Genomic DNA, 11666 nt, shown 5'->3' with positions numbered 1-11666 from the left:
CAAATATTAGAAAGCTCCAACCAACTCTTTGCCGATGCAAAACACAACCTAGAAGCAGCCGTTAAACGACAAGTAAGCAAGAATTGTAAAAGAGAAATACCACCAATTGTACAAGAAGCCACAAATGTATACGTAACACCAAATATTCGGACAAAAACTCAACCAAGAGCAAACAAAACAACAGCAAAATCGTCAAAGAAAGAACTTTCATGAACAATCGAGGAGTAAAGCGTCATAAAAACAAAATCAAGCGACTTAAAGGTTAATCGTTAGGGATTATCAAGGGTTAGAAAATGAGTAAATCAGTAATTAAATATTAAGTAGTAATTAAGCAAATGAATTATAACGTTATTTAAAAAAAATGTAAACGAATGTAATGATGAGGCACACCAATACCACGTCAGCCGAAGCTAAGAAGCTAAGAAGAGTACCATGTATGGTAAACGCTGCCTTGCATACAAGTGTGTGGATGCTGGATGCATGCGTTAGCAAAATAGGAGAACAAGCTTCTCTTCTGTTCGAATCACCAACGAATAAAGACGTGTCGCAAGCCCGACTCATCATTGTATATTTTCCAATCTCCACAGAATTTATTAACATCCATAGAGTAAATATTTAGTAATAGCAAACCTATTCAGTACAAAGCACCTGCGGCAGTACACTCATTTTCTTTGTAACCATGGTTTATTATGAATAAATTCAACAATAATTGTTCTTTAAAAAAATGAACAATTATCAATTATCCTTTTATAGTTCTGAAAAACGTATTCTGTAGCAACGAAGTAAGAGTTCCCTATTTTGAAAAATATTTGATATCTTTAACTGTTCATGGGGGGAGCGGCCCGATGGCATGATGGTAGCGGAGCCAGTCTTCACACGAAAGGACCTGACCAAATCCCTTTCGGACCAATCCCCCGTAGCAAGGACTGACTATCCGGCTACGTGGTAAAATAAGTTGATACGGCCAGGCCGTTCTAACGAAACAAAAAAAATCTGTTGATAAGTCTTTCTGTCAAATGTATGTCATAGTCGTCATAAGTACTAGCTCAATGTATTGTGTTAGCAGAAGACGAACTGAAATTATTCTCCATTGAAGTTTCATCTACTGCAACATCGTTTTGTAGTTCGTTATAGTAAACTTCCACTTCCACTCAGTACGTCAGCCAACGTAGTATCGGTCTTTCGTGTTTTATAAATTACGTCATAGTTTACTATGGCCAAATGCCAGCGTATTAAATTTTGCATTTTCATTTGAGGCTCTTATGAGAATCAGAGTTTTATGGTCAGTAACTAAGGTAAATTTATTACCATACAGGTAGGGCTTAAAATTGGTAACTGCTCATATGACTAGGGCCTCTTTTGCAGTTGTGGAATAGTTCGACTCTGTTTTGTTTAGAGTACGGCGGATAGCGTAAGTAATGGGTTTTTCTGTTTTATCTATTACTTGTGACAGGACGGCACCGAGGGTGTAGTTACTTGCATCGGTTGTCAGTATAAAAGGAAGTTCAAAGTCGGGATAAGATATGATTTGGTCGGAAAGTATTATATGTTTTAATCTTAGATATGCCTCTTCATATTCTTGATCATTCGAGTTAATTGTTGAATCCTTTCGTAAGTACTTTGAGAGAGGTTTTGTTATTTTAGAATAGTCTTTTATGAAATTTTTGTATTCTTTGGTTATGAGTTTATTACTAACATAAAACACAATTACGATATGACAAATTAAAACACTGTTATCCGTCCGGTCGGTCAAAGCTCTCTGACTCCTGGTTCCTAATCCTGACTTGTGCTGCGTTCTTACTACTACAATGATAGTGTGTAACTGTCATTGAGAGTTACAGCGTTTTCAGTGCTTCAATAGCACTAAGGCTATCTATAAATATGAAGATAATTGATAGTTATAAGATAGTTCGTAAAAAAATGCTTCAAGATAAGCCGTGAACATGGGATATGGCTTCCACAATTTGAAGAATGCTTCGAGGGTCTCGTTAAATACACCGAAGCCAATGCCCTCCTCAGAGGATGACCCCATAATTCTGGTTCATTTTGCCAATAAGGCCGTACTTGTTCACAAAAAATACCCGGTACAACTCTCGGGCGAAGATCATGAGGAATGATCTTGATCTCCTCACGCAACGAGGAGTTCAATGGAACTGTAACGGAAAGAAGGGCAGCACGGGTTACTGCTTGTGGGGCGCTAGGATTGACTTGTAGAGCAATAAAATCATTATAGATATTAAAGATTTTGCTCTTAGAACCTGTCTCTAAAAGCGCTTCAAAATTTTCTATGATCAAAGGATTTGATACTGAAGAACGAAGTAGAAGGCGAAGGGACAGCATTTCAAAACGTAGCCTCAGCGGCATCACTCCGGCCGTCACTTCTAGGGACATGTTGTGCGTAGATTTCATGCTCCCTAGTGCGAGTGTAAGACTCTCCCTAGTGCGGTACTGTAATCTCTCCAATATGAGGAACTCCGAATTGGATGCGCAATGGAAGCATCTGCTTCCGTACTCCAATACGGAAAGAACCGTAGTCTTATACAGTCGCAGGACATCTGATGGGTGTGCGCCCCACCAAAATCCTGTGGCTGTCCTTAGAAAATATATTCTTTTCGAACATTATTTGATCAGTTTTTTTATGTGCATGCTCAGTTTAGCCTGGAGTTGAACCAAACAACAAAGTATCGCAAATTGTTGGTGATTGATATCTTTTCGCCGTATAAAAAAAAACATCAATGTTGGGTTCATATAGTCCTTTCGCTAACCCCCCCCCCCCCCCCCCCCCTTTCTTTTTGGAAGTTACCTAAACTGCTGATGAGTAAGGACTAATGGAATGTTGGATTATTCCGTTATCAAACAATTCCTTTATTTGGTCTTCCACATCGGTTTTGAAAGCGTGGGATATAATTTTATATATACAGGATTATTTCAAGTTTTACCACAGATCCAGCTGTAAGTTTATCTTTTTCAAATGTAAATAAATGATCAGTGCATATTATTCCATTTAGGGTTTCTTTTGTAACACTGTAGTCTGGCTGTAATGATATTGAAGAAATTCATATCATTGAGTTTCAAAATTATTCACTTTCAAGTTAAGCTTTCCTTTAATGACAGGTATTATTTTTTGTTCTTAACAATTTAGTCGTCTTTTTCTTATCAGCTGATAGTGCGCTGTCGAAAAATCCTTTTACGTCTGCCTGGTAGTGCGAAAAGGGGATGCCGAGAAATCAATTTACACTTTTCACTAACATAACACCAATTTCACTAACAGTCGGGAGAAAGTGAAAAAAGTTAACGTATGTGGTGGGGCGTAAGATTTTCTTATACGCCTATCTAGTAGTACGAGCAAGAAGGTATTGAGTAGAGAACATGGTAAAAATATTCTCGAGCGTTGTAACATTTTTCTTATCACTACACTGCACAGTGATAAAAAATAAAGATTTTACTTACAGTCGCTGGGACGTAAATTATGTTAATTCGATGCTAGAGTCGATGCGATGCGGAGGATCCTCTCCTCCTCGGCGGATGGAAATCCTTTGGTGCTCTGGATGCTTCTTGCAGGATCCCTTGGATGAAATTTGTTAGTTTTCGCCTTTCCAGTTTTAACACTTACACATTTCACGTAACACACCAGACGGCTGCGCTAATTATGTGGACGACACGGGTTTATTAATTTCAAGTGAAAACTTGTATTAATAAATACTCGTACCGCACACTTGAGTTGCTGAATACCAACTAACTTTCATTCTAAGTTATTTCTGTTTCTTCTCCCTAACCGCTGAGTTGTGGAATGCTTCATGGTATGTCGGTGTCGCATGGCGAACGGAGTCCGGAACTGCTGAGTTGTCATCTGTTTCGGTTTGGACGACAATCGTGAGAATTGCAATGTCTTATGGGTGTCGTATGTCGTATGACGGTCACATGCCATAGGCACATTACTATATAAATAATGAATAACATAATTTTTGCAGTTTCGTTGTTTTGTTTTAACCATTCTAACTTTGCTGTCTAATATCCATGTAGTATTTTTACAAAAAGATATTTCATACGTTGGGACGTAATGGGTTAATAAAATAGTTCTCTACTCTAAAATATCATGCGGCGTCTATCAATTATATTGCCATGCATTGCTATAAAACTATAAACTTTCTTTATCAACTCCCCTACTAGATTGATGACGATAGTAAATGGAGCATTTAAAAGCTGCTACTTGTACTTAGGGCACGCATTATTCATTATAGCATGATTTAATTGCAACCTCAATGAATGTTCCTACGATGATTGTAATTATAGCCATGACTTTACTGGTTTTTAATTTGATTAACAAACAATTAACAATAAAAAAATATCACAAAGAACACATTCGACATAAATCGAATAAATTAAAATGGTAAAATATGCGTACGACGAGGTTAATGAAATCCATAAGGTTCTAGAAAATTTAACATACCAGTTTTACCATATGCCCAGTGTTGTAAAATACCTTACATGTTTAACACAGCAAATGAACACTGGTCGGTAGGTTGTTTAAGCGCTTTGTGTTGCAAAAATGTACTTCCTCTGTTGCACTATACTTGGGTTTGTTTACTGCATCGTAGTCGATCCGATATGATCAAAGTTATGACAGACAGCTACGACAGAGATCATCAAGTCTCGATTGCGTGTATCGGGAACAGTCGGTCAACAAGCCTAACCCCGCTGGATGCCACTTATTAGTTTGTTAGATGACCTGCCAGTAACGAACGGTACGAAAACTAGGAAGTAAAAACATGCGCGGAAAGCCAAGGAAGGGCAAGGCAGTGTATCACTAACTATAAGCACAATTGTACAGTATTTATCGCATGATGTGCACGGCAATGTTCTTTCATTAGTCTGAGAAAAGTAGCGCTCAAGTGTACAAGCATGGCCAGCTATGGTGTACTGTAAGTGACCGGTGCAAACTTAAATGTTATTCTGAAGCATTTGAAATCGCTCTTTCGCTATGATTGTTTAAAACAAACCCGTTTTTACTAGTGTTCAAATTGTGTATTCTTTCTTCCAAGGACATTAATGATCGTTGCATCGCTATGTGTGTTTGTGCAAGGACGCTCCAGTCACGTTTCCTGTCAGGTAGTGGAGAACAAATGGTGCACCGTGCAACGCCTACGAATCACAGCCCGAACAGATGTGCGCGGCTTAGTATTTCCAGATGATCGATACGAGAAAATCCGCATTGGACAGTTCTATGATTTCGCCAACACAGACAGTACGATTGTAATTTTTTCAGGCGAACTATTTTATCGTATGCGCCGTGTTCGGTACCTACAGATGAATGGAGTTCAAATGGTAGGACTTGATATGCCCGATACCGTCATCGAACTGGATGTGGCAGACAACTGGCTCTCCCGGGTTTACATAGACCCAGATAAGAGCTACACCCTGCGGAAACTGATCATGCGCAACAATCTTCTCACCAGTATTACTAGCTTCAACTATCTCAACATGCTCGAGGAGCTAGATCTCAGTGAAAATATGCTGCACACGGTGAACTTTGACGTGTTTTCATTCATGCCGTACATCCGGCTAATCAATTTGGCACGAAACCGCATTTTCAGTACTACCGCTGGTAATGGTGTCATTTCACTTGGTTTCCTTGAACAAGCAAATCTGGCAGAAAACATGCTTACAAAATTAGACGTTGGAGTATGGCTTTTCCCTTCATTGACAACCTTAAATCTCACTGGAAATCCTATTAGACGTTTATCGTTGTCCAGTCAACAGTCCTTTCCACGGCTGAAAAATGTTTTATTATAAGATAATTTGATAACCGTGTTGATGTGCAGCTATAAACATGACTCACTGGAATCATTGGAATTGGATAACCAGGCTGCTAGAAAATAACTTGCAACTACATATCGTTCCCATTACACAATTCTTTTATGTATTGTATATCACATCCTCCATAAATTGATTATATGAAAACAGTGACATATAAGTAAATACTGTGCAATAAAACTAATTCCACCTTATCAGTTTACGTTTTTGTTTTATGAGACAAATGCATCAAATGTGTTACTATACATTATAGCTACAGTGTATAGTGTGCTGTGTTAGGAATTATATGTATTTTCGTTACTAACTTAAATATTCTCTCTACAACTCCATCGATCATAACCATAGGAAAAAATCACTTGACATATACGTAGCAATGTTATTAAAGTGCAAGTAAATTTCTTCAAATTAACATATTTATTGGCTACCATGTTTTGTTCGAACAAGTTTCGCCATACCGCGTTATGTTCGTAACCATAGACACTGCCTGATACCATTAAATCAAATTCGATTATTTATAGAATTTATTTTCCTGCTTACACATACATTGTGTTATGTGTTGTACAAACATAAAAAATAGATAAAACATACGCTCATGAAAATTTACAATAATTGTGTTTAGTTTAAATTTTGCCAGACAACAGACAATTTAAAACATTGTTGCATTATTATTATTATTATTATTGTTATTATTATTATTATTATTATTATTATTATTATTATTATTATTACTATTATTGTTATTTTTTGTTATTATTATTATTAAACCATTATTTACTATAATATTAAATACTTCAATGTTTCACAAGCGCCTCTCTGTCGCCAGCGAGTTTATATGGAGAGAAATAATTTAATTTCGATTTCTTAATTAAATCGACAACTCTCTGTTCAAAATTGATTAGATTTCTTCGAAGATGAAAAACCAATCCAAGTATTCGAATATAGACATATTTGGCCCTAAACATTTCCCGTATGAAAGTCCCGTACCTTTATGCAGATTTTCAGCAAAGAGCCATCGGACAGATGTTAGCAAAACTAATGTATGACGAAGAGATTACGCGGGAAATTCAAAATGCTTCACACGCATACTGACGTCATGTTGGCTCCTCCCCGATGCGAAAGAAGTCCAAGTTCAATGATAAGAGCTCCAGCGCGCAATGTCTCGTATTTCTTATCATCAACCCGGAGGAAAATGTTGTGTATAAATACCACAAGCTTTACTGGAAAGATGTGTAGTTTTCCGTTAGCCACTCAAACGGCAACAACAGGTGCAGTTCATTTATACGAACATACGAAAAGCTGTCGATATGGGTGATGATAATTAAATAAAAAGTAAATAAACAGTGAGGGATCAATGTAATACTGTGCTAAATAGTAAAATTATTGTACGGTGTGGACTGAAACATATTCATCATTCCACAAATATCTTTTGACAAAAACAACAGTTAGTGTATCGTTATGAATTCTGCAGCTTATATATCAATAATTTTGGGATGTAAGTGCTTCCAACTAAATTTACGTTAACAATAGATGTTGATGTATTGCGAATAAAAAAACTCAAATTAGTTTGTAGTTTTAAAGTTCAGTGAGTGGATACATAAATATTAATGGAGGTGTATAAATGTGTGTTATTCCTTTAACATTATATTTAAGTTCCAGGCATTAATATTTTTATCACATAGGAGGATTTGCACGCATTAATAGCAATTGATACTGTTTTGTATTATATTTCAATTAAGCTTTATGTTGGATTATAGCTGGATAATAAATGCTATGGATAATAATAATAACATATGGTTAAAACAAACTCATCAAATTAAACTAATTCAAAACTTCTAAATTAACTATATTAAAACTAAAAGCAGTATAGTGATTTTACTATTTCATATGTTCGTTTACCATCAACTCAACTTAACACAATTTGGGTAAACATAGGACTCATTAGCATACAATACAATAACATTAACTTTTACATAAAATATGCTGATATATTCTTAATTTAGCTTTGATTTTTGTTCACCATGTATGATACGAACATTATTTGCAAATTGAAATAGAAATATAAATAGAGTTAGCAAATGAATGACACCTATACCTAAGCTTCTTAACTACCTTAAATTTATTACGAACTAATGTAAAATTCCGATGGTATCCAACCATTTCAACAAAAAACTGATAGAGGAAGGAAGAAACTTTAATACGATAGTTGAATTCTGATAATTCTAATAAGTTTTAGTATTGTTTATGTTATTGTCACTTATCTTCATAAGAGTATGTTATGATGTTGTTATGATGTGTATGATTAGTGTTTGTTATGATGTTGCTCAAGCCTAGTGCAAACACATTTTATTTGTAATTAAGTTTGAAAAAAAGCTGCTAATTCCAGTTAACATTAGTTGCTATTTGTAAAATTCGGTTACCTTTTTGCTAATCCGAAAAGCTACACAAACATGTCAAGTTTGGAAATCAGTTCTTCTCGATTTATAGGCATGTTTTTTTCGATACATCTTGTTTTCGTTAGTTCAATACAAATCAATTAAAGGCGTCATAAAATTTGTTTAATTTATCTAATTGACAGTTCAATATCTCTGTAACGGTTAAAACACGGTCTTATCACGATCATAAATCACATGTAGTCATCCTTATCACACAATTTTCCACTCAGTTTCAGCGTGAATTTGTTTCATTTCGTTATTTACAGGCTGTGTATTGTGGGTTGCCTGCTCGTTTCCAGTAGCACTGTCCTGCGATTCGTGTGGTCGGGAATGCGCATCTGCATGTGGTACAAGACACTTCCGGACATGTTGTTTTAATTACCTTCGCAAACGCAGTCCACCACCACCGCGAGATTATGTCGGAACCGATAAACGATTGGAGCTATGGTACGGAACAAAGGCAGAAGAACAGAAGCCTCAGGAAAACTATCGGAACTTAAATAATTACCTACTCAAAAATACGGAGGGAGATTTGGATTACGAATACATACCTATCGCTTCGACAAATCATCTTGCACATGGAAGATCTCGAACTGTAACACGAACTAGCTTACAAAGAACCCCTTCCGTTAGCACACCTGAACATGATGAGATAAATGAAAAGTCCTCTGAAGACCCACAATCAGGATCATTGCAATTGCTCTATGAAGCTTAAATGACGCTATATTGATGTGCTATGCATCCTTTATGATTTTTTTTAATTTCTGTGGTATAATTGCATAGTTTAGATTATTACGTTTCATTTCACACTCGACCACAAACATACATTTAGGCTGGGTAGATGTAAGCTTTCGGTCGATAATCAAATGTTAGGTTAATTCACATGTATGCTCAAAATCATTATCATCATTTTTTCATTTAACCTTCAAACATTTTCCCTGAAGTGAAATTTGTATCTCCTTTCGGAAACACCAGAAATGTTAATTAAACTGAAACCTCACAAAAACAGTCTTGACACATCCTTCTAAAATATTCAATTAACCTTAAAAATCGATTATCCCAGTAACCCGTACTCGTCATTCCCTAATCAACCGTCCCAACTAAAGCACATTCACAATGCGACAAATGGGTAAGCTTTATAACCGTTTACCCCGTGGGATTTCTCAAATTAGCGTACTTCAAAGCACAAACACAGAGATATGGCAAAAGGGTTTCATCACGGAAAATACCATTAGGATAACAAAGAAAGCAAATAATTGCTACCAAAAGTTATTAATAGTTAATTCAACAAAACGCTAGGACAGTGACGTGTTGAAATTCGTAAAACAGTTGAAGTGTATTCCTAAAATGAAATAATAAAAGCAGACATCTGTAAAATTAAAAACGGTTTAACTTTTTTTGCTTTGTAACGGCGTGTTAACTATTAGAATAAAGCAAGGTATATATAAATAGGTAGAAGGTAGCGTTATCGCTATACAATACAATACAATCGCTATACAAATCTCTATATACAAATTTTCGTAAGGAATACCTTTTTTAACAGGAAGGGAATCTTCAAAAGACGAACACGTAAGAGGAGGGTGGATACGGTTGCCATAAGCGTTTGTAAACCACCGTCCATCCGGTGAACAGTGCGGGATTCATCAGGTTCGCTAATTCCGTGGGAACGAATTAGCGTCCTGGCGCGACCTCGACCTGATCCTAGTATTGCTCCTTGCAGGGGCGTGTGTGCTATGCACCCTTGTCGTCGATCCTCTGCTGCTGCCGTCGCTGTTCCGATGTCCCCTTTCGCTGCTTCTGCTGCTGCTTCGACGTCTTCGTGTGTTTGTTGGCTTTGCTGCTTCATCTAAAAGAAAGAATAATGGGAAGAAATAGACATTAAAAGTTCTTGGGATGCTGCATCGCCAAACAGCATCTAAAATGTTTTGCGAGGTTATCGCCGTCGTTGTTGTCGTCTTCGCCGTGCCGTCGGTGGGCTCACTTCATTCCACAACAGTGTCATTCCACAGTGTCTTGAAGATTGCCCTGGCGGCCGTGCGTACTGCGTCCCAAGTGTCGGCGCACATCTCTGCCACAAGGTTCTCCATGGTGCGCCGGGTTCGACTACGCTGTTGCATTTGTTGCTGTATTCGGACGAATCGGGGACATGAGAACAGTACATGGCTCACGTCCTCCACGGCGTTGGTGCAAACTGGGCAGTTAGGTGACCCGTCCAGGATGGCTTTCTCGACGAAGTAGCTACGGAAGAATCCATGCCCCGTAAGGAGCTGGGTTAGGAAGAAGTCCACTTCCCCGTGCTTACGGCTTAGCCAGACGGAAATGTCCGGTATCAGCCTCCTTGTCTTCATTCCTGGAGCTGTGGGTTGCGTCCCTGCCTCTGTCCATTGCTGCTGCCAACGCCTTAGCGTTTCCTCATGTTGCCGTTTCCTAATGTTGCATGATGGTCCTAATGTGTCTTGTTACAAACCGCTTCTAAATGCCGGATGTGGTGCTGTTTACAGCAGAGCTCGACTCCCATGTATTTCAGTGACTTCGTCGAGGTGATCGAGTGACCTCCCGTCTGTAGCTGTCCTTGCTGCGGGATGTGGTGGGTGCCGAAGATCATGTATCCAGTCTTTTGATGGGCTAGTTCTAGTCCAACTCCTGTCATCCATCTCTCGATCCTCTCTAAGTTCGCTGTAGCCTGTGTACTGATCTGTTCCGTTGTCCTTCCCAGCAGGGTAAATGCCACGTCATCCGCGAAACCGATGATGTCTGCTCGTAGTCCGTCGAGCGGTATTCGGAGTAGGTCGTCGTACATGACATTCCACAGTGTTGGTCCTAAGACCGAACCCTGTGGAACGCCTGCAGATACTATCCTGGACACTATTCCTTCATCGGTCTCGTAGTGCAGCGTTTGTCCTACGAAGTAGTGTCGTAACATAGTCAGTAAATACTTCGGGGTGTCCTTTCGATGCAACGCCGCGCCGATCGTCGTCCAATTTGCCGTGTTGAAGGCATTTCTTACGTCGATCGTCACCATCGCACAGAGTCGGTCACCCTTCCGCTTCTTGTTCAGCGCGACCTTCCCGTTGTTTAGCACCCTGGTAGTTGCGTCCATTGCTGAGCGCCCTTTGCAGAATTCATACTGGGCATCAGCGAAGCCTCCCGTCGATTCCAAGTGGGCTATTAATCTTCGCTGTATCAATCGCTCTAGTACCTTACCAAGGACACTCAAAAAACAGATCGGTCGATAGGAAGAGGGCTCACCAGGAGGCTTCCCGGCCTTAGAGAACAGCACCAAACTTTTTCCATTCGTCTGGGAATATGCCGGCATTGAAGCAGTGTTGAAACGTTCTCTTAAAGACTGCTGGGAAGGCCGCAATTGCTGCGGACACTGCTACGGAATGTTATCGTTGCCCGGCGCTCGTCCTGGGTTGA

The 11666-nt window shown here is 38.6% G+C and overlaps 2 protein-coding genes across 2 annotated transcripts; both read left to right on the top strand.

Moving 5' to 3' along the window:
- The first annotated feature begins 4902 nt into the window (after nucleotides 1–4902).
- On the top strand, nucleotides 4903–5955 carry LOC128298412 (leucine-rich repeats and immunoglobulin-like domains protein sma-10). The gene is made up of 2 exons (XM_053034164.1): nucleotides 4903–4922; nucleotides 5043–5955. Exons 1-2 carry the CDS (start codon nucleotides 4903–4905, stop codon nucleotides 5791–5793), a joined length of 771 nt encoding a protein of 256 aa, XP_052890124.1. The 3' UTR covers nucleotides 5794–5955.
- Nucleotides 5956–7166: 1211 nt separating this feature from the next.
- On the top strand, nucleotides 7167–9612 carry LOC128297552 (uncharacterized). Its single transcript, XM_053033221.1, has 2 exons — nucleotides 7167–7306; nucleotides 8513–9612. The coding sequence occupies exons 1-2, from the start codon at nucleotides 7270–7272 to the stop codon at nucleotides 8959–8961; spliced, it is 486 nt and encodes a 161-aa protein (XP_052889181.1). The 5' UTR covers nucleotides 7167–7269; the 3' UTR covers nucleotides 8962–9612.
- The last annotated feature ends 2054 nt before the right edge of the window (nucleotides 9613–11666 follow it).

Source organism: Anopheles moucheti, chromosome 2, assembly GCF_943734755.1.
Source record: "Anopheles moucheti chromosome 2, idAnoMoucSN_F20_07, whole genome shotgun sequence".
Taxonomy (NCBI): Eukaryota; Metazoa; Arthropoda; class Insecta; order Diptera; family Culicidae; genus Anopheles; species Anopheles moucheti.
This window is presented reverse-complemented; position numbering and strand designations above follow the sequence as displayed.

Excerpts from the sequence above, each read along its gene's own strand:
- LOC128298412 (XM_053034164.1), top strand. The coding sequence starts at position 4,903 with ATGGCCAGCTATGGTGTACT. Across the intron at positions 4,923-5,042 it reads ATGGCCAGCTATGGTGTACT|GACATTAATGATCGTTGCAT; the intron begins GTAAGTGACCGG and ends CTTTCTTCCAAG.
- LOC128297552 (XM_053033221.1), top strand. The coding sequence starts at position 7,270 with ATGAATTCTGCAGCTTATATATCAATAATTTTGGGAT. Across the intron at positions 7,307-8,512 it reads TATATCAATAATTTTGGGAT|GCTGTGTATTGTGGGTTGCC; the intron begins GTAAGTGCTTCC and ends CGTTATTTACAG.